We start from the raw sequence: 27,258 nt of genomic DNA, 5'->3' as shown, positions 1-27,258 counted from the left end.
ACCATTAGACAGGTTGCTTTTAAACTGAGAGGATGGTCATAGAGTTTCACAGTGCTGTTGCAAAAGCAAATGGAAAGTAACAAGGTTGTGAATATTTTCTCTGTGTAAAAGACCTTGTACTGGACAGTTAAACTGAAGGATATACTTTTGTCTTTTTATGGAGGGAATAGTTTACGTGACACGAACATAAGAAATCATAGTGATGTTATATACTGTAGCAAGATGAAAATGGTAAAAATTCATCATTAAAATGTTAGCTCTAGTAATAAAGAGAAAAGAAAAATTACTGTATTTGCTCACACACATGCTGGACCTGAGTGTCAGGCTCTGCATTAGGCACCACCGAAAACATGCAAAGAAAGAAGCAGCAGAGGGAGAAGGTACATTTACTCCTCTGATGCAGGTAAATAATTTTGGTCTTTTTTTATTTAGGTGGCAGAAAGCAGTAGGAAGAAACTCTTTGCCCCACTCAGTGTGTCATTACTGGGTTAGCAGGGCTGCTGCTCAGGGCTGCGGTCCTCTTGGTTTGATTGATAGCAATCTAATGGAACTTGGGATGGTGGAATGGGTCGGGAGGGGTGTGTGCTATAAAGATCTTGAAGCACCAATGAGGATTTATTTAAAAAAAAAAAAAAAAAAGTGTTTTCTGGCTTTTCCCCATCTTGTCATGTGTGTTGTTGGGTTGCAGTTCTTATGTGTTTTGTTTTGTTATACAATGCTTTTATAATGCTTTTATACAGTATAAAGCATCAGGAGAGTTGAGCCGCCCAGGAGATCTGCTCCCATTGAATGGGCAACACTGGAAGCAAACAGGTTTAGAACAAGTCCTGTCATTCCTTACTTGTAAAGTAGCTTAAGCATTATAAGGTAAATTCTTTGTTTGGCTGCCCTGTACCTTGTTGGAATTAGTAACCATGTGCCCTTCTGGGCCTTGGGCAAGCTGAGATGTTTAATTCTCATGTGGGCAGAATGAAGATAAAATGGTAATTATAGGTTAAAAAAAAAAAAAAAAAAAAAAAAGGTAGTTTTAAAGCAACTTATCTCTGAAGAGTTCCAACATTTTTCTGTCTTATCAGGTGACCTTTAGTAAAGTTGTAAAACCTTAAAACCATAAGACCTTTAGTAGGTAGTAAGTCGTGTCTTCACAAGAGAGGAAAAAGTTGAAGAATTTGCATATGACCTCAAAGACACGGTGTTTCTATAGACTTCAGAGTCAGCTGTAGCATACAGCTTTTCCTCATGGGTGTGGGGAAGGGGGCAGATTTAGGCTTCTTGTCCTCAGAAGCAGGTTGGCAGCCAGGCTGTCTGAGGAGGAGCAAGAGCAAGCGTCCCCCTTGCGTTAAAAGCCATGCACAGCTGCAGCCTCCAGTGGGTATGCAGTTGAGCAGATAGCATCTGGGGCATCACGGGCTAGGAGGGCCTGTCAAGGGAGACCTTTCCCTCTGCACAAGGTGTAAAATTCCTCTTGCTCCTAAGCTGCAAACTGGATTTACAGCAGTACTTCTCATCTGCTTGCTGAGGGCATGCTCTGAGCCGCCTCCCTGCCACACAGGCTGTCCAGAGAAGTGCTTCTGCATTCCTGGCAACATGAGCCTGTGCTCATGTGTGAGCTGTGCAAAGCTGTGGCTTCCAAGGGGCATTTCTCTTAGGAAGAGTAGCCATAGGGGACTAAAGCTTTAACTTGTCTTCCAAGAGGCGTAAGAGTGGTCTGGTTAATCTAGCGCTGAGCATACTCCCCAATCTTTCCCCTTGTAGTGTCTGTTTGGAACTCAGTGTCTAGTTTTACACAAGTTGATGGGGAAAGGTGGCTCAGAGAACACGATTTCTGCAATTTTTGCAAGAAATCAGTACCCAAGATGTGAGGGAGACCTTGGTAGTGCTCTTGCAGGGCACTGTGCAGTGCACTTTTAGACAATATGCTTAGTGATTGTATTGCTCAGTGAATTACTCAGATCTGGGTTTGTTACATGTTAAAAGCTGTTATGGCAAAGCAGAAAGAAGTGTTGGATGCAGCATAGAACCGGGTTGCTGACAAGCTGTGATCTTGAGGTCTTGTAGCTTTGCCACACTCCGCTGTTGAGTAGTGCTGTATGGAAGGTGGATGCTGATACTAAACTGTGTTGCCTAAAAGACACAGGGATTTGGATTAACTGAGAAGGAAGGAAAGTTTTGAATATTAACATTTCAATCTAATTTACATATATATTCTATTTTGTTAACTTATGGAAAATTACATTTTATATTACAATTTTAATTAGGAAAAACTAGATTCAGCACTTCTGCTGAAGAAGCTAAAGGCTGAGAACACATTTGAGAGTCTTCCAGAAAATTTCCTCTAGAAGAAGAAGAAAACAAAGCTTTTGGCTGCTTTATACAGAGGATATCTTTAAACAATGAAGTCTGAACCATCCATGATACTTCTTCACTTTGGGGAAGTGATTTCCTGTGATTATTCCTGTCTGTTCCTAATGCTGTGTGAATCAGGACTTTCCACTGTGTTAATTGAAATGACACGGAGCCTCCTCTGTCTTACCGGTCCCATGAAGTTTCTCTGTTTGTTCCTCTTTACAATCCTGTAGTGCTCCTCAGAAAAATTGCTCTTTTAATGAAAGTTGTTTAGAAAGTAGTGAACCCAGAACTGTAACAGTTTAGATTGAAACAGTTCCCTGGCATGCAAAAGTGGGCAAATCTTGATGTATTCTGGAGCATCTTCTCTTGAATCCCCTGCTCCTGGAGTTAAATGATTACGCAAGAACCCAAGTGTTGGCTTTTATAATACATATTCTGTGGTAGCAAGAGAAATGGCAAAGGAGGAGTTTAAGAGCCCAAAATGCAAGGGTTGATGAAGAATTAAGTTCATTCTTGCTGAGTATAAAATTAAAAATAAGAAAACAAAAATGTTTTTAAAAGGCTGATGTATTGATTTTAAATATTTTAGGTTGACAGTTGATGTGCATGTCCTAAATTGCCAACCTATACCAAGTCTTGGAAGCAAAAATGTAGTGAAAAACATGCAATTTATGTGGCAACAAAGCACTATTTCTAGATAGCCAAGTCAGCTACAAATATTTGTATAGTAGGTGGAATATATAATCATACACTTGATTCCTATTAGATTTCCTATTTCATTTCATGTTGGTCAGGTGTTTCATAAAACTTAATTTCAGAAAAAAATCTGCTATCATTAATCTCAGTTGATTATTTTTTTTATTGAGTGGTTGAATTGAGCAGCAAAGCTTTACTGTACACACCTCTTTCTCAACTGCAGTTTTGGATGCCACTTTTTTTTTTTTTTTTTTTTTTTTTTTAGCATGAGTCCGAAATGGATGAACTTTGAAATGATGAACTTTGTGTATTTAAAAAGAGCTTGTTTTTGATAAAAGTCCACAGCCAAGTTTGTAAGGGAGAATGAAAAAAGTTTTTCAAGCAGTTGGAGCTGTCCTAAACAGTGTCGGTAGATGTGAGCTGAGATGCCAGAGAAGCCTAGCCTGCCTGTTCCCGACACTGGGGTGGCACTTTCTCTGCTGCGGGATCCAGAGGGACACGTGGTTGTGCAGGTAATTTGCATGAGGATGTCCCAAGCTGTTTGGCTCACAGAGGTGCTGCTGCAAGAGCTGCCCTCAGGGAAAGGGAGCACTGGTTTGTACCATCCCTGATTTATGAAAAATTCTGAAAAGAATTGTGCTTTTTCTCTAAAATGTTTACTGTTCAAAATGCATTAGAAGATTTTGTGCAGACGAAAGCTGATCCAGTATGCCAAAAGATGCGGCGAGCTGGCACAAGCTTCTTGCCCTGCCTTCTCAAAGCAGGCAGCTGTAAGGAGGGTTAGAGGCTTTGACTTCTTGTGGTGGAAACTTTGATGAGAAAGTAATGTGGAAAGACTCAAAAATAGTGATCTCTGTCCACATGGAGTGACTGAGGGCTTTGAGGTGGGGATCTCTCAGAGACTTCAGCACTGATGTGGTTACACTTTCAAACTGAATATAACCATTACTATTTGCAAGAGAGTCAAAAGAAAAAAAAAATGAAATCAAAACAAAAAAAACACCACCACAAAACAGATTTGGAAAAGGCAGAAAGGATGCCTCAGCTATTTCACTTTTCTCCTACATGCAGGTAAATTGTCAAGCTCCCCCTGAGCCGTGTTTGTTTAATGACTAAAAAGAAAGCACTTCATGTCACTCCAAAGAGTAAATATCTGAAGTTATGGATTAACTAAGTTCCAGCAAGCTCATGGCGGAAGAATAGATCACGCTGATTCACACTGAATAAAGCAGTAAGTGCTTCAAAAGTATTGTATCGTTCAGGATTTCACAGCACAGCTTTATTTAAGGAGGCATAAAGCTTGTAAAAAATGTCTGGTGACAAGGGGAGGATGTTGGGCAGGCAAGAAATGTTCTGGGTAAGCTGCTGATGGGTTAAAGGGAACTAGCAGACCAGTCTGAAGAGCCTCTAACAAGCGGCTGCTTTGGAGCTGAAATCAAAGGGAAAATCATGGCACAACACAGCATTCAGTGAGGGAGCTGCTGTGTGAAAAATAAGTGAAGGAACTGGCTGAGCTCTGAGTAGAACAGTCTCCAGCATGGGGGTTTTGCTGCAGCTCAGTAGTGCAGTCCCTTTCACACCTACCTTCTCTTTTTTAGGGGACTTCTGCTGCAGTATGTGGAAGCTCATCACCATAGGTGTTCTGCTGGCTGCCTGCTCTCCACAAGTGCATAGTACCTCAAGTAAGTTTTCATTTTTCAGGTACTCTTCACCCTCTTCCAATTACTGCAAGTGTGTTCCTTGCTCCCTGTCAGCGACAGGGAGTGGCTGGAATTGGTCCCATTAAGGGATTTGGATTCCTCTAACAGAGGTTTACAGACAGTGCAGGGCCGTGGTGGCTGCCTTGACATAGTGCCCGTGAGCCCTGCAAGCTGAGCGTCACAGCAGAGGCTTGGGCTTGCTTCTGCTGCACGGCACCGACAGGCCATGTTTGCTAGAGCAAGCTCCCTTGCAGTGCTGGAGAGGGGCTGTCTCTGTGAGAATAGCGTTCCTGAAGAAGGACCACTGCCAGTTTTCAGCCAGCTCTCTTCCCTGCTTGTGCTTTCACATTTTTGTTTCCAGTATTTTACAGCTACAAAGATGCAAACCAAGTCCTGAAAATCCAGAAGCGGGCAAACTCTTTTCTGGAGGAGGTCAAACCAGGCTCTTTGGAGCGTGAGTGCAAGGAAGAGCAGTGTGACTTTGAGGAAGCCAGTGAGATATTCGAAACCAGGGAAGCAACAGTAAGTTGCTTCTGTAAGGAGGAATGTAAGACTTAACCAATAGATTGTTTTCTTAAAGTATTGCAAACTGGGACATGGGAGATCTTGCTGTCAGCCCTCCTGACTCCTAAGGTAGAGACGTGGTTTTGAATGTAATTGCTTGACAGAGATTGCCAAGTTATAACATTGATTGTTTGCACCACAGCACTCGGTTGCTCATGTCTGTCCCACCTGACCCAGTTTTGAGTTTTAGGTCCCAGCTAGGTAATCCCAATCCCTGTTTGACCCCATTGGCTATTCTTGCTACCAATGAGTTTCTCCTAGTCCTTCCTATCCTAGATACATAGGATGAACCAGTCTTTGCTGTCCCTCAGACACCAGATTCTTTTTACAGTCTTCACAGTGCCTCTGTTTTGCCTCACTAGGCACAAGCGTGATTTTATTTCAGCAACACAGGTGACTTACCTGGAAGCAAGAGACAAGAAAACAAAGTCTGTAGGGATGTTGAGGGATTGTGGTGCTGATGGGTCTGTGAGCAGGGCAGGGGGGATCTGTGCTGAGTAGGGCCATGCAGTGCATGAATGCTGGGGTTGGCCAGTTTTGTTGGAGTGTATGTTGCTATACTGCCAAGAAGAATTTGACCAACACTGTTGACTAGAATGCTGTGCTGTGTTGGCCAAAGCCATCATACACTTCAAATCCCTTGCTTGTGACAAATATGCTTCTAGCTTTAATATAAACTTTGTTTCTCTACAGCTAAATTTCTGGAGCAAATATGTAGGTAAGTAAAAGATTTTCCTGTTCATCTCTGTTTCCTCAAGGTTAGCTGGTACTCCTCCTTCCTGCTGCCATGTATCATACTGATTTATATTTTCATTCTCTTTTATATGGGGTGTGCAAAGAATGTTTTCCTGTCATATTGTATAAGCAACTTCTTAAAAAATTCAGGTGCATCTGTGTCTATCATCAGTCACCTTCTCATAGCAAGGGCACTGGTCAAAAGTGATCGCTGGTACTCTGACTCTGCCTGACATGGGTCCAAAGAGGAGCCCCACCATTGCTCTCTGCTTCTGCAGTAACTTGCTTCTGCCCTGTCTGCTACAGGTTTTGCTCTTTTTGTTCCCTTCTGCTCGCTCCCTCTAGAGCTGTAATTCAAAACCTAAGCAAATGCCCTTGTCTGGGCTAAGACCACAGAGTTATCACCGTTCAGTGGCAGAAATGGTGTGTGGTACTTGGGAATCCAGGGAGGATCTGCTCATGTTAATGTTTGGTCTGATCTGCGGTCCAAGGGCTGAATTTTTTGCCTCTGTTTCAGATGGAGATCAGTGTGAGCCGCAGCCTTGTTCCAATGGGACGTGCAAGGACAATATTGGAAAGTTTTCCTGCATCTGTAACAAAGGCTGGGAGGGAGCGTTGTGCGATTATGGTAATGCTGTCTTTAATCCATGATAAAATAATATTCTTCATGACAGGGATCTCAGTGTATAGCAATCGACACTTCTGGCATTGCACAGTATGCTTGCTTTCATTATTGATGTGAATTCCGTTACTTCATGATGTGGTAGAAGGATTATCTGTGCTTATCTAAAGCAAAATGAAGTTTGTGTTGCCATGGGAAGGGTATGGAGATCTGAGAAATCTGTGTTTTACTATTTCTGATATTTTTGTAAAATGGGATAGGAGGAGTTACTTTCTTTTTTTCTTTTTTCTTTTTTTTTTTTTATAATACAGAGAAAAAAATAATCCACTGCAATATTTTATTGTCATTACTGTAATGATGTCTTCCCTGGAGAAAAGCTGCATAGTGTATTTAATTAGGAGTACATATACCATGTATCATCAACGCTTTCCACCATCTGACTCGCACTCAGTGAGAATTTTCTGTTCTCCAGTCTGCCTGCCCAGCCAGTAATCTCTGGGTTCCCAGTTTCCCCACTGTCTTATTCTGGACCAAGATATATTTGCTGTCTGAAGGGCCCTAGTGCCATTAAATCCTGCAGCTGTCATCCCAAATCCACTGTCAGCTGTTGCTCACTTGAATCAAGATGTCGTTTTGCCACTTCACCTTCCTGTGACTCTGGCTTTCCAACTTCTCGTGCCTCTTGTTCCTTTTTTTCCCCAGAGGTGAAATACACCAACTGCTCTGTCAATAATGGAGGTTGTGAACATTTCTGCAAGGATGACCCTGCCAACCAGTGCCGCTCTTGCAGCTGTGCATCTGGGTACCAGCTGAAAGATGACCATACCAAGTGCGAGCCTGTAGGTGAGCGCAGGATGTTCACAGGAGATTTGACAGAGGGTTGTTCAAACGTGAAATCAGGGGAGTTTACAGGAGAAGTGTTTGCACTGCACTTTGTACTGCTTTTCACAACATCCACTCCATGCAGAATTATTCTGTGCCTGTGTTTCCCAAATCCATACCCACTTCATGACCACTGATAGTCTAACCTGTGTCTGTGTTTGCATCATGAAGACACACAGAGCAATCTGAAAAGTACCTCCTCTGCAAGCGCTGAGGGAATTCCTTGAAGCCAATGGATTGTATTGCCTAGGTTAGGGAGCTGGAGGGAATGCTTTTAGTTTGGTTTTATGTTGGGTGAACTGTTCTGTGCTAATTAACTTCTCTGCATCTTCTGTAGTGGAATTCCCCTGTGGAAGAGTGAAAACGGACTACATTGAAGCTGAAGCAGGATTCAATATCCGTCTCATTGAGGGAAAAGCAGGAAGAAGGGGAGACAGCCCTTGGCAGGTAAGGAGAAAAGAATCTTTCACAACAGACAGTTCATGCTGTTCCAGAACGGCTCTGCCTGCCTCCCTGTTCTGGGGAGACTCTTATGTTGCTAGTTGTGGCATCACGTGAAGCTAAGATTCCCTTAGCTCAGCTCTTTCAAAAGCAACCAAAAAGTTGGAGTAACAAGAAGAAATATCTGTTAAGACTCTTGGCCTTGCCATTGTTGTCAAGTTTTTTAATTTGCCGAGAATATCAGGAGAGAGGATAGTGATGACAAATACCTGCTTTGTCACTCCATGCTGGGGAATGACACTTAATCACTGCAGCTCATGCTGCCTGATGCCCACTCCAGGTATTGTAACAGCATTATTGTAGGAGTGTGAGGTAATCTCTTCTCTTCTGCAGGTATCTGTTTTTATAAGCCTTGCCTGTTGTAAATTCAAGTTAGCAGATTTAATCAGCTAAATAAGCCATAGCTTTACAGAGAAGGTTGAGATGTCACAGAGAAAGAGGAGACCTCACAGAGCATATTATGGAACTAGTGAATGCATACAATCAGAGCCTGTCTCTGACATTAAAGGCCTTTTTACACCACCATCAAATGAGAATTGCAGCCTGAGATGACACACAGTCTTCTGGTGTTCTTTGCACACAAAAATAATCCCCTCATTTTCTGTCTTTCAAAGTTTTGGAGTACCAAAGTGCTTTCTTACAGTGACCAGCATAGTCATCTGCTGGTTTGGATGAAGCCAGCCTTCAATTGGGAAGAATATTCAAAAATCTTTGTGGGTGTTCCACTGAGACCTTATTCACAGTGCTTTTGCTCCACTGTAGAGCTTGGGCTTCAATGAACATGACATGCTCTGGTGCTTGATGCATCTGTACATTTTGCAACCACAAAGAAGAATGTGTACCATATTTTGTGAGCCATGCTTCCTGCAGTGTCAGACCTCTCTGTTTCTTTGTTTCAGATTCTGCTGCAAAATAGCAAAGGGAGGTTTCTGTGTGGGGGTGTTCTCATCCATCCATCTTGGGTCCTAACGGCAGCACACTGCACTGATTCAGGAGAGGGTTTCAAAGTAAGACTTGGTATGGAAAAAAAAAACATCCTTTTTTTTTTTTTTTTAAATACAACTCTTTAATTACCAGCATTTATTGTCTTAGGAGAAAGACCAGCAGGCTTTAAAGATAGAATCCACTCTGGATGCCAGAGTGGATTGTTTAGGAAGCATTTAATATGCACCTCAGCGTAAAACAAAAAAGATTAGTAAAACCAGCTGATTTCATTTGAGCCTGTATCAACCTTACTGTGGAAGTGGGCTGATGTCTTCTGAGCACTGTTGATTGTCTATAGAGTAGAAATATTGAAAAGTCCATTTGGGGAAATCTCTTCTGCTTGTACTTTTCTGTTGATGAAAGTATTCAAGGTTGTTCCAGTACTGGAAAAAAAAAAAAAAAAAAAAAAAAAAAAAGCCCACCTTTACAAAGCATATATGAAGTCTTGAGCTTCAGAGGAGAATGTCACAGCGCCTCTTCCTGCCTTTTGATACATTTGAACAACACTACTTCAGAGAGTTTTAGCAGAGCAGGAAAGGCACTGCAGCAACACTGCCATTGCTGGCATTGCTGCTGTTAAGCATGAGAAAACCACTGCTGAATACAGTACTAATTCTCAATTAACAAACAAAAATAATCAGTGTTCCATTCACATTTAAGTAGGAATTCTTTTTTGGATTAGTATTTTCTGTACTGTTGATGACATTAGAGACATAAGAACTCAATTCCTTTCTTTCTCCTTTAATGAAGAGAGCTTGTTCTCAGTAATTGGGAAAGTCTTGGAAATGTGCTGTCTGTATGCATGTTCCATAGATACTGTGGATATGCAAACATTTGAGACGTGAGACATTAAGGGAAGTGTGGGTGGAAGTGTTTACGTCCATCATCCATGGTTCAACGCATAGGATGAATGTAAAAAAAAACATGCAATATACCCTTGTGTCCTTTTAGAGCCAGAATATTCACCTTTTCCAAAAAGGGACATCAAGTAGAAGTGGATGCTAGCTTGGAAGTAGGCACGCAGACTGCACATCCCCAAGCGCTTCCAGTTACTGCTGAGTAGTTTTCTTCCCTGTGAAGTGATCACTTCACATATGTGTATTCAGTTACAGTGAGGCCCAAGAAGCGGGAACCTGTGCAGGTAACTTGGTAAAGAGTCTTTGAATGTTTTAGGGAAAAGCAGTCATCAGATGTGGTGTTCGAATGCTCAGTGGTGCTAGATGTAGCTTTGATGTACTTTGAAGGAGACAGGTTAGTGGGAAAATTTTAGCTAGGGGAAATACTGAGGCTGCAATTAAATCACTCCACCCCGCCTCGTACTGCAGGTCCTGGTAGAGATCTGTGCAGTGTGACAAGCTTTCAGCTGGGATAGAGTGCCTAAAGATCTCTCTGCAGGAAAGAAACAAGGGGTGGTATCCATCAAGAGACTCTTGTGGTAACCAAATAAAAAGATGGAGCATAAATGATATTCAGTGGGCAAAGAAAATTGTCAGCACTTGAGAACCATGGTTTGAGAAGATCAGTTTTTTGGCTGAAATAGAACTCAAGAAACACCTCACATACAAATTTGGGCTGAGCATACAGAGTAATTTACAGTGTAGGATAATCACCAGTAAGGGCTCAAATTTCTTCCCCTCTCCCAGCTGCCCAAAAGACCTTCTTCATTAATAGAGGAAGAAGCAAGTGTGTGGCCATAGACTGAGTTATCATGTGTGAGAGAACCCCTCTTGTTAAATCTCAGGGAATCATACTGTGGTGAAATAGAAACCACATAAGGGTCCTCTACTGTGGTTTGGGTTGGTGAAGAAGAAGCGGGCATGTGGGACAGATGTCCCTGGTCAAGAAGAAAGGAACTTTTTAAAGACCCACCTAAACGCAACATGTCCTTTTACAAGTGCCTTTTGGGCATTTTGCTGCAACTAGGAAAGGAGTCCTCATCAGAGGAGGATGCATGTTCTAAGCTGTACAGATATCCACCATTAAGACCATGAGATACATGGAACAGAGTTTTGAATGGACACATTGCCATGTCTGTAAGGGCAGATGTAGGCCTGATGACAGTAGTGAATGTGTCTGTATCAAGACTGCACAGGTGATATTAGACCTGCCTCCATCAGTCTGGGATGCCCATCAGTGTTACGGCCTCGTCCTGCTGCACCTTTCTGCTCATGATCTGTAAGAGTGAAACTGGAGGGGAGGCTCTCATGTGGGTTTGCACTTATGAGCTTGGAGAGTAGCCTTGTAGCAGGATTCTTAGTGTCTGAAATGGAGAATCGAAGAATCATAGACTATCCTGAGTTGGAAGGGACCCACAAGGATCATCAAGTCCAACTTCTGGCACCACACAGGTCCACCAAAAAATTCAGACCGTGTGACTAAGAGCACAGTCCAAACGCTTCTTAAACTTCAACGGGCTTGGTGCCGTGACCATGTCCCAGGGGAGCCTGTTCCAGTGTGCGACCACCCTCTCGGTGAAGAACCTCTTCCTGATATCCAGCCTGAACCTCCCCTGTCGCAGCTTGACACCATTCCCTCGGGTCCTATCACTGGTCACTAGAGAGAACAGCTCAGGGCCTGCCCCTCCACTCCCCCTCATGAGGAAGCTGTAGGCCACGGTGAGGTCTCCCCTCTGCGTCCTTTTTAGGTCTCAGAGTAGGTGAAGTTTTGGAAGATAAATTTGAGAACATCCCAAGTCTCCTTCTTGTGGCTCTTGTTCCTGCATCTCCAGTTTGCATCCAGAAGTGTGTTCCAAGATGATAGGTGAACATCATCATATCTGCATCAAATCAGAATGCCGTCTCTGCCATCAGAGAACAGGTTCCCCATTTGCTCGTTTATGTAGAACATCACAGCAATATTTTTCTGCCAGCAGCAAAAAGATTATGCATCTCCTCAGTGTGGGGGAGGAACTGGATGCTTTTCACACAGGCTGCAGGTTTGGTATGTCCAGGTGTGGATAGGAAGTCAGAATGGTATTCTTGTGGAGAGGTGAGGCGTGCAGGAGGAACTGTTGCTACAGTAGCACCCATCTTAGAGTTGTCCCCTGCTTGTTCACAGGTTTCTCTCAGGATACAGATAGTCATGGCCATGGTTGTATACAGAGCACACGAAGCTCCTACACAACTAAACTGCCTTCTTCAAGAGGAGGTGCTCTGACAGTGATCGAGTCTAGAATTATTCCTGAGCCCTGAAGTAGAGATTTGTATCTGTGAAGACAGGAATAAGCCCGTGCCTCTTATCCTCAGAAATCTGCCAGTCAGCCCCCTGCCACAGTGGCTTCAGAGTGGGGGAACATAGCAAGGAAATGTGCTCCCAGGTGCTGGGACACTGCCACCACAAAGAGATCGCAGTAAAAAATTGATTTGTGAGTGATGGCTTGGTACTAAGAAGTCCTTCAGGCTCTGGTACTGCATGACACAGGTGGTCACTCGAGCAGTTTCAGTAGTGTGAGCTATCTACTGAGGCCATGTATGAGATGGCAATGGCCATTGGCAAAGGAACAAGATGAGAGTCTCAGAAATAACTGGTCTGGATGTCCAAGATCCAAAGCTGGAGTTACGGGGTCTTTTGAGAATCTGTTTCTGGAACTGCTGTGGATCATAAAGTCCCTGTGCTTGGAGACACTCTCACTCTTGTACAGAAAACAAACCACAGCAGCAATACCCCATTGACAGGTTCAAGCACAGCAAAAGGCTCCAGAAGACCTTGGTAAAGCAAAGTCAGAGGAACTTTAAGGTTTGTGTCTGGAAGGATTCAAGTAAAATTGAAGGAGGTAAAATGTTAATTGGGGGGGCAACAACTGTGAAGGACAGCATTGTGAAGCACACGTTTGAAAAGGTGGTAATAAAGAGCAACTTCGAACTCACCTATAGAGGGACTGAGAAGGAAGAAAGTGTGCCCCTGTCACACTCCTGCAGCATGGGCAGAGGGGGGGTGCCAGCCTGGGTGTCCTGCCATCTGGTGTGCTCAGATGCGTGCTTTCCTGCAGGTCGAACGTGCAAAGTGGACAAATCTCCAAATAAGTATTTTAATCCAGTAAATACTGAAACATGCATTGGATGTAAGCTTAAATTAACTGATGGCACAGTTCAGAAATGCAGCAACCACTGTTAATTGCTTTTTGTGGCTGCTACTTCTCATTCTATCAGAGAGATCTTTTCCTGTCTTTTCCAGTGTATCACACACAAATGACTTGCTCTTGCCTTTCTGTCCCTTTTCAACTTAGTTTCCTGCTTACTTTTGCTTGACTGCTTGGCTTATGAAGTGTCCATGGTCAAGTAGCACAAATAGAAACTTAGCATTAAAAATTCCTTAAAATACAGATGCATGATTATAGAGAGGAATAGCCTTACCAGTCAGTCACGTTTATCTTTTAAATCTTGAAGGTCAGTCAATCTAAACAATGGTTATACAGCAAAAAAAAGTAATGTACTGTTATAAACATCTTGCTTTGCTGTATGCTTGCTTCGATCTCCTTGCTTTTAATGCTGAATCCAAAAAGATTGTTTTCCTTCTCAAGAAGATCTCTTCAGTTGAGCAAGTGTGCTGTAATAAGAACACAACAGGGCAATACAGAGGCAATTTCAGTCTCTCAACTGATGATCATAGCTCTAGGATACTAATTCATTTAGTACAGTGTGTATTCATGAATTAGGCAACGCTGGAAGGTCTATAATCTGTGCATCAAGTAAAAAACTGTTAACCTGTAACATAAAATGAACAAGTGTCTATTTTACAAGCAAATTAAAAATGTGAAGTAGAGTCCTAAAGCCCCATTGTAGTACAGGTGCTTTGGTGGCCAAGGTGAAGGAAAGCTCCCGTTGTTTTGACAAATCAGAAGGTTCAGGAGCATCTCTCATCTTCTTGTTTACTCCTCCAGGTAAATACCACCGTCTCCGTACTGAGGTAAATGAGCAAACCGTTTGGGTCGATAAATGTGTGAAGCATGAAAATTACACCAAGGAGACCTCCGATAATGACATAGCCATGCTGCACTTGGTTGAGCCTGTGATGTATAACAAATACGCGCTCCCTGTCTGCCTTCCCACACGGGATCTGGCAGAGCACGAGCTGACAAGGAAAGGGAGGCAGATGATGGTAACTGGTTGGGGCAGCACAAGTGATATCGAAAAGAGGAATTACTCAACCCTCCTCAGCTACATCGAGATCCCAGTGGTTCCCAGGAACGAGTGTGCACAAGTGATGAGATACACTATCTCTGACAACATGCTGTGTGCTGGGACTTTAGGAGACAGAAAAGATGCCTGCATTGGTGACAGTGGAGGCCCTATGATCACTAAGTATAAGGATACCTGGTTTTTGGTAGGACTGGTGAGCTGGGGTGAAGGCTGTGGAAAAAAGGAGAAGTTTGGAGTCTACACCAAAGTCAGTCAGTACCTAGAATGGATTCAGCACCACATAGATGAGATGTCACCTTCTTGGAAGGGTTGATTCTGGTACTGCGAGCCTGGGATATTGTGGCTATGTGCCAGTGACAGTATGCAGTGTAATGTACTGTCAGATCTTCAGTATTAAATATTGAGTATATGTTAACCTTGTGTAGTGTTTTCTTTGGTACTTTCTCCAGGTCACGTTGTTCATTTGTAGCATGATCCTGCTTAAGCCTTACAGGCAAGAGATAGTAGTACCCTGTTATGCTGAGAGGCTGTACAGCATTGTAGAAAATAAGATAGTCTGTGGTTCAACAAATCTGTTAAGTGAAAAATGACTGAATTGGTTGGGGTGGGGGGAGAAACAGAGAGATCTATTTAGGAAAAAATGTTTAAAAGGTCAACTTAGTGATACAATTCTGTCATTTCAGCTTTACTCTAACATTCCCACAATAACTGTTGTGGTTTGCTCTGTATCTGTATATTTTTTCTTTCAACAAAATGCATTCTTGTCTTAATCCAGTGCTTGCAGGTTAAGCAATTCAGCAGGTCCATAAATCTCCATATTTGCTATTCCTTGCAAATCCAGTGCCTGATTCTACCCCATCAGACTTCCTTACAAGTCCTTAGAAATGAGAACTCTGCTGTTACTCAAAAAGGAGGTTTAATTCCAAACTCTTGCATGCTCTATTTATCCTAATGTCTGTAAATCTCATCTAATCAGCAAGCTAGGCAAACTCTGTTGTTCATTCCTGTTCTATTAAACACAATCAGCTGCAGGTTAAATTAGCATTCCTAATACTTGTGGATAGATTTTAGTGTGTATGTATGTGTGTTTTCGCCTATATCTCTACATGTGTGTATACCAGTAAACAAAATAAAGACATATAGCACCAGTAAGTCCATAGGAAGTTGCAATAGTCAAAATTAAGTTTAAAACAAACACAATTTAAACTTGATTTTAATCCTGGCATATAAGCCTGCTAAATAAAATTAATATTGTAGATATAAGGTGAAACCAACTCTGCTGTAGTGATACAATTTTCCAACATCTCGGTCAATCTTTGGACCCCTGTTGGGATCAGCAAAGAACGTCTGTCTGCTCTTGTGATGAGATTGTTAAATGAAAAAACAACTCAGTTGCGACAAAATTGTATTAGAATTTGTAAGAAACTTAATATGCTATCAGCAAAGAAGTGTAATCTCTCTTAAGCTTGTAGACGTAGTCTTACTGACTTACGAGCTGCCCACATACTTCCTTAGCAATTGCTGCAGTTGATTTGTGAATAAAAGAAGCCATAGGTAGGCCAAGCGCTTCATGTTGGAGGTAAGCTGCAACTGAAGAGTACATTCAGCCACCTGTCTCTGTCATCCCTGTCTCTCTTTGTCCTTTTTTCCCCTCCCTTTGTTTAATTGGCGTTGGACTTAAGGATCAGCATGTTAAAGGTCACACTTCTTTGAGCAGTAGTCTTCCAGACGAGGCCTGTACCTAACATACAAGCATCTGAAACCTGACATTGCTGGACATTGAAATACAAGGAAAAAACATATCGTGGTCAAAGCTAGTAAAACATGGGTTTAATTAAAGGCAGAAGTCATGATGTCAGTGAATAGCTGTGATTGTTACCAGGCAATATTTGCCTTCCTGCAGGTGACTGCTACGAATCCTCCTACACAGTCACAGGTTTACATATTTCAAAGAGCAGCTTTTGTATTTCCCAGATCAATTGATCCTACCTACTGAAAGAAGATGGAGTGTCAGAAATCTTCTATAAAAAGAAACAAATTCTTCTGAAGGGCATTGTTAGAAAGAAATAGCTTTTATTGTTGGAGGATGTTTTAATGATTTTTTAGTTCAAATACTTGTGTATGTGTGTAGAAACACAATTTTCTTTTTATTTTGGATTGCAAGCCAGTTTCAGAGAAGCCAGAAGGTTGTCTCTCCTCTGTCAATATTTGTGACTGGTTAATGATCAACCTCTTGACCTCATGGCTGTTCCTGGTGCGCATCCAAATATCTCCTCTGTCTTCCCCTAAAAATAAAAAATAAAGAAGTGAGTATAAATGCATGCTTCTCTGTAAAAGCGAATGCATTCTGAGCCTGTTTTTTGGAAGGTGACACAGATACCAAAGAGGTATGTACTGACAAGCCCCCATAAATTATTCAGCCTGTAAAGGTAATGTGAAGAAATGCAAACTTCTCGCATTTAATTTTTACTGCCAGGTATGTGGTAAATGGTTTCCTAATCAGGGTTTGCAGCTGTGATCTTACTTGACAGGACCATGAGGAGCTGCACAACAGCCACTGCTGCTAGAAGCTGCTGGCTGAAGCGTGCGGCTCAGACCTCAGCCTGGGATCCTTCGCAGGCTGCACCGGGCTGTCGCTGGCTTCTGCTCAGCTTGGGCCTGATCCAAGCCTGCCGTGTGCATCGCAGCTTTTGTATTTCTTCTGCGGGCTTTGGATCAGACCTTATGCCACTTCCTGGGCTGGGTCAATCTGTGCATTTTGCCTTGCAAACTGTTGGGATTCCTGTTGGAGTGTGCAACATCGGTGTTAGAGAACAATGGAAATCCCATCGCAATGAGCTCAGTAGAATTTGCTTTCTTTCTCCCCTCTTTCTCCCTTCTCTTGCCCTCTTGCTTGCGCTTCATTTTGTCTTTGTCTTGTCTGCAGTCTGATCCCCCCTTGCTGGTTTTGTGACCATATACCAATTTCATTCACCTTTCCCCTCTGAAGGAAAGTCAGAGTTTCCCGAATGCTCAGTAAAATGGAGAGCAGTTCCTCGCTTGTGATGTTTCTGCTATTAATGTGCTCTGTCAACAGCAGCTGTCCGTATTCAGGTAGGTGCTTCTGAATTACATTTTTAACCTCATTGATTTCTTGTGAGAATCTCAGCACAGGGTCCTACAGGTTCAAGAAACACTTCTTGAAATACGTCAGAGAAAAACGAGTGCTTGTGTGTATTTCTGAGAGAAATCAGCCTTTCATAACTTCCTTCTTAGACCACTATCTTGTTTTTCCTGTATCCTTTTGTGGTGTTGGAACCAAAATCTGAATTATTATTTGCATGGCGATGTTTTTAAATTTGGGAAGCTAAAATTAGGCATTTTTCAACATGTGTTCTCGGATGAATGTCAATTTTACTACAGTTATAAAAGATTTGGAAATGGTTTCAGAGAGCTTTTAGAGCACATGTGAGAATGGGCAGGATCTCACAGGTTGTTATAGCTGTCCTTGCTGAGGGAGGAGGAGCAGAAGAAGATACCAGTAGAAGTGGTATCTGCAAGTCAGAGGGCTTTACAACAGGCATATCCTCTATGTGGTGGTACTTAAAATTGGTAGATCCCTTAAAGATTACTGCAGAACTCAAAGGGTGATAAAAGGTGATTTCACTGATCCAGGTGAAAGTCAACTATGCCTTTACTGGACATCAGGATCTGTCCAAAGCTTTTCTCAGCTAAGAGTTATTGTGGACAGTTTCTAGATGCCTAGAAATGAAGCAATTTGATATTATTCTAGAGTTTCAGTCGTTGCTGTAAATACTGATCCTGCAACTGCAAAGAAATGTGTGAACTTATGGTCCATCTGCAAAAGTGGGCTCGTTGTCAGAGAATGAACTTCTTAAAACATTTCTTACCATCAATTTTTCATGTTTTTTCATAGATGGATGGGTTTTAGATATAGATGCCTACTTCTGTACATCTAACAGAAAGACAAAAATCTCCTTCTACCCTATGTAGTGACTCAGGGCTCAATTCAGTCACCACATGCAACTGTCTGGAGGTATTTGAGATGGCACCTGGTATCAGTACGTCCACAAGGGCTGCACGAGCCCTCACTTTGCTTCAGAGCATCCTGGCTGGACAGTCCTGGGGTCACCGTGCTTCAGCTCAAGATGCACTCACAAAGGCTTGGTAGCAGCAGCAGGAGATACACGGGGAGGACCTTACTGCTGCGTTCCCTCTTCTGGCCACTCTTTGCTTAATTTGTTGGCGCTAATAGCTGTTGAGCCATTGCAGCAGATAGCTTTGTGAAGTGGAAATGAACTGAATACAAGTACAAAACTGACACTTTATGTATTTATTTTAATGAAGGAGTGGCATCTCTATTACTGTGTCCACATCTGTATTATTGTCTCCACAGTAGCTACCTGGAAAGTCTCCGTTACTGAACATCTGAAAAAGGTGACATTGAATAGAAACCAAATTTCTGCTTTCAACTTTATTTCCACATGCACACACAGCTAGGCAACTAATAGTCACTGTGAATCAGGAAAGAGTTAGGCAGAAAAATACAGTCAGCCTCCAAAGAAGCTGCAATACTCAGGAGTCCTGTGGGGAAAAAATATTCCTGTGCTAGTCTTCAAGTCTCAGTAGTGAACCAGGAGGTTCTTGCTTCTAAATGGCATTGCCCAGAGCTGGGCATCCCTCCAACAAGTGGCACAGAGGTGTGAAGTTTCTGAATTAACAGAAGCTGCTCTGCAATTGGGTCTCTTCCTGAGACACAGCCAGTGCTGCTGGTGCTGTGACAGGGCACGCTGACAGCCACAGCTTGACTGCCACAGACTTGCAAATTACCTAAGTTGAAACACAATAATAGGCTTTGTGGTTTGTTTGTTTGTTTGTTTTTCCTTATGAGGGTGATCAAATCTTTAATATAGCAAGAGATTTTAGGGATAGTCTTATATAAAGTTGTTAAGCCCTTTCCACAGAGAAAGCAAGCTAAGAATATTTAGTATTATTTCACTTCGTAAATCTTCAGTTACAGTGCCTGTGATTGGCACAGTTTAAAAAAAAAAAAAAAGGCAAAAAACATCAAAGTCTGGTTCTTTTAAATGAGCTGAATCTTTTAAATCCATTAAAATAAAGCTTAAACTACTATTGCCTTTGGTTAGGACACAGACTAATTTTATTTTCTGTTGTGCTGTTTACATAGCTTGCGCTTTCTTTTCCTATATTTTGTTTGTCTAACTGAAAGCATGCATGGCTGTTAGTGTAGCGATACAGGTTTGTGGTCTTCCGGTCATTAACTGTTTGATTTCATTTTTCTAGTGTTCATGACAAGAGACAAAGCACATGAGGTGCTGAAAGTCCAGAAGCGTGCTAACTATTTTCTGGAAGAGATTCGTCCAGGGAACTTGGAGAGAGAATGCAATGAGGAAAAGTGTTCGTTTGAGGAGGCTAAGGAGATCTTCCATTCACAGGAGAAAACGGTGAGGAAATTAATGGTGAGATACAAGGAATTGCCCTCAACAAGATTCCACCAAAAGATAAACCATGCACTCTAACTGCAACTGACTTACCAATAGGAAAAAATATTTTATCCTTTTTATTTTTGTGTATTACTCAAAGTTCCCACTATATAATTAGCTATAAAACCACAATGCAGAAAATGTGTGGAAGTAAGTTGGGCTGAGGTGGAAGGTGTATGGGAAGTGGAGTAGATATTCCTGATGAATTTGCAGTGTGCACATTGTCGTTACAACATAACGCTGGTTTACTCTGGGACTACATGGTCCATTTGCCTCAATCTTGTTCAGAAAGAGGTAATTTTTGTGTCTTGCAAAAGTTAAAATGGCATTAATTGCTTCACTCTTACTGCCCCCAGTTAACCAGCACATTTAACCGATGTCTGCACTGTTGAACAGAGAGGCTTTCTCAGCAGCTCTTTGCTTAAAGGAGTTCACACGTTGCAGCGCTTGGCTTCAGGCATCCAGTCTACAGGACTGTCCAGAACACTGCCAGGAGCCTGGGCTGCTTTCTGGGTATAGGGTGCCCAGGGGCACCCTTTCTTTTTCACCTACCCTTTCTGGGCAGGTGCCTCTGACAAGGACCTTGGAAGATCCGTGCACTGAAGAGCTGGAAAAGCTGCTGCTTCAGACTGGAATTCTTGCTCTTGCCAGATCCTGGCAAGCCTACAGCTGCAAGCAGGCAGAGACACTCACTTGGGAGCCACCTTGGGAAACCTAGCTCTGACAGGCACCAGCAGCAATCCCTGCCAACCTGCTGCAGCCTATGGCCTGGCTCTGGCAGGTTGGTCCCTATGGATTCTGCAGCTTTGTAGTCAGGACATATCAAGGCAGTCTGTGCGATCTTGCTTTCTAAGCAAGTGCTGTAATTATCAGGCTGTTAGATAAATGTTAACACAATTCCTTTTAAGTATACAGAACTTACTTTATTGAGAGCCTCAGTCCACGAACATGATTCTGGTATTTTCAGAGGGCACCTGCTTGATCATGATCATCAGATCCGCCCAAATACATGGGAGGAACACCTTGGTCTCATGGCCTCCTAGCACCCAGCTGGGAGGTGGGGCTCCAGGCCTTGTGCTGGGGACCTTTCTGCTGAAGCAGGAGTTGGAACTGCAGTTTTAAGTAGAGGTGCCTGATTCCTCTGTACCCTGAGTTACTTAGGTGGCATCTACTTAGTAGGTAGTACTGTGCAGTAGAAATGGCTCTTAAGAGTGAAGCAGTTGATGCTGAGGGCCTTGCACGGGCACGTTTTGGGTAGAAGGTGCAGGGGGTACACTTCAAACTACTAGGATGGTGGCACAGACCTTTCACTGGCTGGAGGATTTATGGGTCTAAGCTTTGTTTGATTTTCATCCCAGTACAATCCAGTTTATGCATTCTGTGGCTGACCTAAAGAGAGCTGCATGGGGTTGAGCAAGAGATCTGCTTCAGGAATATATTTAATTGTTCTAATCAAAATCTTATCGTGCACCCTAGATAGACTGTTTTCTAAATGACAAGTAGCCAGTATGGCCATTTAATGACTGGGTTTTATTTATTTATTTTTAATATTATTTGTGATTTTTTCTTGCAGATGGAGTTTTGGTTCAATTACAAAGGTAGGTATAAAAGGAATTTTTTAAAAAATCCCTTTATTGTGTTCCTTCTAAATACAAAGAATTATGTGGAAGTTCAAAACCAGACTTCTCGTAATTCCTGGAATTACGCTGTGGCTTGTTTCTTCTTCTTAGGTTTAAATCCATGTAGTACAAATCCCTGTAAGAATGGTGGAGTCTGCAAAATACAACACTACAATTACTTCTGCATCTGCCCCCCAAAATTTGGAGGAGACAACTGTGAAGTAGGTGAGTACAGGAACACCAACTTTGACATTCTTTGTGAAGGAAGGGTTAAGGCTGGGATTTGCTCCTTGGACACTTGAGCTGAACCTTTGCACAGGCTTTTCACTGAGATTATCAGTGTTGACTTCATGTGTCCCATACATCTCTGGTCTGCTGTTTAAGATTAACACGTTAGAATGGTGGTTTTGGACATGGCACTGGGACAACACAATCCTAGAAAGGGAGTCACAACTCTGTGTAGCTGCTTCTAGCTGTGTTGTGCAGAGGAGGGTGGCACAGCCTGTGCCACACAGCAGCTGCAGCTCTGGGCTCTTGCTGATCTTTGCAAGCCTAGAGGAAAGCACACGTCTATCTCCTGTCTTCCTTCAAGAAAGGGCAGGGAATTAGTTATTTTTTATCACTTTACAGTGGTAACAAATTCAGCAACTCCATAGAAGCCTGTACTTTCATGGTGAGGCCCCATATTTCATGGTGAAGCTCTGTTCTCTTTTTAATTTTATTGAGTAAATCCATCAGACAAATTAGCCAAAGCTTGTTGTAAAGAACAACAAGACAAAGAAAATAAATTCTGTATTTATGTTGTAATGTGAGAATGATGAGGAATGAAATAGAAAAGTCACATGTCTCTTACCAGATTCATGGTCCTCTGAAATGCTATGGCCAGTCTGCAAATGACTGAAGCATGAAATCACATAAGTGGAAACTACAAGTCATAAATAAGTTTTCCCCAACACCTGGCTTCCCAACAAAATACTCAGATCTTTAAAACTGCTATGATACAGTAGGAAAGGTTTGTAGAAGGATCAAAAGTGGATGCAGGTAGAAGCGTGGGGTCCTCCAGGCATGTTACTGCTCCTGCTTTACAGGCAGAAAGGCCTAGAGCTCAGCTGTGGCCTCAGAACAAAGCAGGCAAATAAACAATAAAATGGTACAAACAGGAGAACTAAAGTAGATGTATGGCAACGTGCTAGTTTTACTACATAGATCAGCGTGTTGTTTTTTTCTGGGCCTCTGAGTAGTTCCTGCTGTTTCCATTCCAGTTTTCAGCAGTTTTTTCCCCACAGTCTGACACAGTTCTTGCCTACTGCTAGCAGCTGCGAGCTGCTCAGGCTTTGTTGGCAGCACTAACCCAGCGGCCGCCTGTCTCCTTCACAGAAAAGTTCGAGTGCTGGTATAAGAACGGTGGGTGCTGGCAGTACTGCAGGGACAGCAGTCGCTCCTTCCATGTGGAATGCTCCTGCACAAAGGACTACGCCCTGCACGAGGACGGGAAGAGGTGCGTGCAAGCAGGTGAGGTGTGATCAGCTCAGTTGCGTTAGGTAAGGCACAGATTGGCAGGCGCTGCCTTTTCTTCTTCTTTTCACTAGCTGTAGAAGAGCTACACACTGAGGAGCTGCTTTAACGCATAGAAAATGTCAGTTTTATTTACCTTTAGCATTAAGGTGCACTTTAGGTTTTTCTCTAACGCAGTGCCCCTCTGAGCAAGCAGGGGCCCATGGGCAGCACGGTCTGGAGGCAGCATAGCATCAGAGCCATTTCCCTGCATGCCGACGCCACCCTTCAGCTTCCTGAGAAGGGACCCGACCGCAGCGTGGGCTCTTCCCCAGTCTGTTTGTGCACCAGCACGGCGTGTTGCATCGGGCGCTGTGGGTTTCCATTCTGTCCGCTTGGCAGGCGGCGCTGTGGTACCAGCTGGGGCTGATGCCAGTAGCTCAGAAGAGGCCTGGCCATGTGCTAGGATTTTCACTAATTAATTGATGCACCTTGATCGGGTGATTGAGGGACAGGGGCTTGACATCAAGGCATCCGTGTTGTTTCTGGGCTGTTAACAGTTTGATTTTTTCTCGGACAGGAGTAGTACTGCTTTTGTGTGACACCACACCAAGCAGCCTAAGCTCAAAGCTCTTTTTTGCTCCCTCCAGGACCCTTTCCGTGTGGCCTGATTAAAGCCAGGTATGCCATGCGAGAGGAGGCTCTGGGGCAAGCAAGGATCCCAAGGGAGCTGAGCGAGAGCAGGATCGATGTGGCCACATGGAATGAGAGCATGGCAGGCACAGCCAAACACTCTGAGATGGAGCTAAGCGCTGCCAGGGAAAACGAAACATTAAAGGATGCGTCTGAGCAAAGCACAATTACGGAGGATACTGCTGGACCAAAGGAGGTGGGAGTAGATGCTTCCAGCTGCACCAAGACACCGGTGGACTCAGGCATCCAGAAGCAGCTGGGGCAGGAGGGTGCTGCCCCTGAGCACGCAGCCACAGAGGGGCCAGCCAGGCCTGGGCTGCGGTGGAGTGAGCTGCCCCAGGGCCCTGCACAGCACAATGAGACCACAGCAGCTGCTGCCAGGCAGGAAGAAACAGTGCAAAATGCTTCTGGGCAGAACCAAACAGGGCAGAGCATGGGCCAAAACGAAACCGGGGCAATTCAGACCATGTGTGATGGGCTTAATGAGAGCAGGGACGCCACAAATGCTTCAGGCGAGGCTCAGCACAACCAGCCAAACAGCAGCTCTACCTCAGAGCACAATGGCTCCAGGATAAGTGGAGGAACGTTGTGTCATCGCGGACATTGCCCCTGGCAGGTAATAAATACCAAAACTTTTGCTTTCTTTATTGTGGGGACCATCTGTTGCAGGTTTCACCAATCATTATAAGCATCTGTGTATTTTTTTAATAGAAAAGTATGTTACCTATAGAGGTAAGATCTCAAGCTTCTGCAGTTTTTTTTGAGCATATACATTTGAGTTGTCATCTTCATCATTCTCCCTTGTCCCCAGCCTTGTCTTCTGCACTTCTGTGTTCAGAGCTTAATACACTCTTAACTAAATAAATCAGATCTTTTCTTGCTCTGTTATTCAGATTCTTTGTTTCTGAGGCTCTTGATGCTTGACTCCTTTTGGAATGGCTGATGGTATGTTCACAAAAGTTTTCTGTCACCAGGTGAGCCTCGTGTACTGAGCTTTTCATACTTGTTACAGGTAAGAAGGTAAAATCGAGGACTCCAAACTGAAAGCAAGTGGCATGTGACAAATCGGGGAACTTGGCTGAAGTGTTTCCCTTATTTTCACTACTCTGCTTTTTTAATATCCTTCATTATTACTAATTTTTGCTTATTTATATTGTCTCAATTCCTTCAGTACACTTTATTAGGGCTTCTGCTTAGAAGGTTACCATACTGATGTAAAAAACACCTCAGGGTTCTGTCCATCAATTTTATTGCTTTAATTTGACACTTTTCCCCTTCCACCCATTCGGAGGTGTTTTACAGGTGGACCAATAATAGGCTCAAGGTGAAGGACACTCTTCTTAAAAAGGATCTTTCAAACACTTTTCATTCTTGCTATTTATCTCCAAAGACAGAATTTTCCAGGTTGTTTTCTTTGCTACATTTCAGTGTTTTACTCTAGCACTACTGGTCAGAATTAGCAGCATTACAAGCACCCGGAATTAAGTCCATATGGCACACGTAAAACATGACGTTACGCTAGGCACTAGACCGGACTGCTGCTGCTTTTTCTAACATTTGATTATGTTCACTGGAACTGCACAGTACCGATTTAAGATTTTTGCTCGGTTTAACAATGTGAAATAGCAGGGATTACTTGAGGCACTGAAAGCATGTAGCATTCTGCATAGACAAACTAAGACCAAGCAGCATGGCTGGGTTTTTAGGTCTCATTTTCTTCTCTGCTTAGTATTCCAAAGCTTATTACTAGTAAAAGGAAAAACAATTTTTTCTTTGTCTCCACTCTTGCTTCCATGTCCATTTGACAACTAGGAAAAATAAAAAGCCTTTTCTATGTCTTGTTCATAAAGACAACCACAGGTGTCTTTTTTAATCAAACTCTCAATGGAATACACCTTGTTAGTTTCCCCCTCCCCCTGAACCAATTTGAAGCCACATGTCAAAACAAAATCAGCTGCTTGTTTCCACAGATGAATGCCCGTCTACTCCTCCTTCACTCTTTTGAGCTCAGGTCATTTGTAAGCATCTGCTCTTTCCAGCTTTTTGATTTATTAGTCTTAGTGGCATCATCTTTACTAGATGCACTGTAGCTGCACTGATTAATAACACTTTGCTCCTCTTCTTCCATACAGGTTTTGATCCGAAATAGCGGAGGAAACGGTTTTTGTGGAGGGAGCTTAATCAACAGCCGCTGGGTGGTCACAGCTGCTCACTGCCTTGATCTCGTTAGGCCACACCATGTTACTGTGGGTAAGTACTGCTCATGCACTGTATGTTCTATAAACCTAGAGATAACCTCTTAAAATACGTTTTACGTTGTACGTAAGCAAGGTTTGGTTGAGAAACAACCAGAGCTGCCCACGCAGATTTGGATTTACTCTACACTTGACTGTTGCCAAGAAGGAGGCAAAGGTGTACAGCTACTCCCTTTTGTTTGCACAAGAATTTGACACCTTATGGCAGAAATTTACATTTTTCTGTTTTCCATTTCTGCAAACTCATTGCGTTTGGTGCCTGAACCATGGCATCTCTCAGAAGGAAGGAGGATGCCTGATGGTCTACTCTCAGGTCAGCGTTAAGATTAATTTCTTAATGAGATGCCCACTTTTTATTGCCAAGAACTACCTTGGAGCAGAAAGCACCTATACCCTGGTAATGTACTACAGCACAGGTTGCAATAGCAGGAGGTAGAAGCCCTTGCAGTAGGAGTGCTGCCATAAATACAGTCTTGTGCTTGAAACCTCAGGCAACAAAATGTGCACCAAGAGCAAACAGAATACAACATTGGTAACTGGTAAGAAACAATTCTTCAGCTTTATCCCTGACTGCATCTTAATGTTTGTCATATTCCTGAGTCCCACTGCAAGGCTAGACAAACTGTTCAAAATGCAGTTCCTACCAAAAGGCATTGACAGGATTTACGGTTAAATACCTACACAGGAATCCCTATTCTCTGTAAATGGTTATTTATCTAGTCAACAACTCTGTTTTGCCCCTAAAGAGCTAACTGGTAAGTTTGAGTTGCGGGATCACAGCTGCAATATAAAAGGTTATTTTACAGAGCTTGCTCTGGTTTTCACCTGTAGCTTCTTGGGCCAAAAGGTCAAAGCATTAATCCACTGAACTTCCTTTTAGCCCCTGAAGCTGCAGCACAGGCCATTTACAGTTCACTTCACATTTTAACTTTCCATGACCACAGGTGACTTTGACAAGTATCGCAGAGAACTGCATGAACAGAAGATTGGCGTGGAACGGAGCTGGACTCACCCACATTACGATTCAAATGACTACAATGGTGACATCGCCTTGCTGTACTTGAGCAGTGACGTTGTGTTTAACGAGTACGTGCTTCCCATCTGCCTTCCCAGCCCTAACCTGGCAGCACTGCTGTCCGAGGAAGGCACCGTAGGGATGGTAAGCGGCTGGGGCGCCACTCACAACAGGGGTTCAACCCTGCGCTTCCTGATGAAGGTGAGGCTGCCCATTGTAAGCATGGACACGTGTCAGCGGGCAACAGACAAAATCCTCACCGATAACATGTTCTGCGCAGGGTACGCCACTGAGGCTGCTGATGCCTGCAAGGGCGATAGTGGCGGCCCTTTTGTAGTACCTTACCACAACACCTGGTTCCTTTTAGGCATTGTAAGCTGGGGCGAGGGCTGTGCTGAAAAAGGCAAGTATGGTGTGTATACAAGAGTATCCAATTACATTGCGTGGATTAAAGAGACTGTTGACAGCGTAGCAGATTCAGAAAAGTTTTCAATTAACTTTTCTTAA

At 43.1% G+C, this 27,258-nt stretch overlaps 1 protein-coding gene across 1 annotated transcript; it reads left to right on the top strand.

Moving 5' to 3' along the window:
• Positions 1 to 289: 289 nt before the first annotated feature.
• PROC (protein C, inactivator of coagulation factors Va and VIIIa) lies at positions 290 to 27,258 on the top strand (the record flags this gene model as incomplete). The annotated part of the gene is made up of 21 exons (XM_082767225.1): positions 290 to 403; positions 3,311 to 3,557; positions 4,117 to 4,276; positions 4,644 to 4,727; positions 5,107 to 5,267; positions 6,003 to 6,027; positions 6,562 to 6,672; positions 7,369 to 7,509; positions 7,886 to 7,995; positions 8,949 to 9,066; positions 13,913 to 14,479; positions 14,597 to 14,607; positions 16,509 to 16,558; positions 17,161 to 17,264; positions 19,476 to 19,636; positions 21,249 to 21,273; positions 21,406 to 21,519; positions 22,672 to 22,806; positions 23,439 to 24,097; positions 25,614 to 25,731; positions 26,681 to 27,258. Exons 4-21 carry the CDS (start codon positions 4,661 to 4,663, stop codon positions 27,256 to 27,258), a joined length of 3,255 nt encoding a protein of 1,084 aa, XP_082623351.1. The 5' UTR covers positions 290 to 403; positions 3,311 to 3,557; positions 4,117 to 4,276; positions 4,644 to 4,660.

This window comes from Aythya marila, assembly GCF_965140915.1.
Source record: "Aythya marila genome assembly, chromosome: 9".
NCBI lineage: Eukaryota > Metazoa > Chordata > Aves > Anseriformes > Anatidae > Aythya > Aythya marila.
The sequence above is the reverse complement of the archived record's forward strand: the minus strand, read 5'-3'. Positions and strand labels throughout refer to the sequence as shown.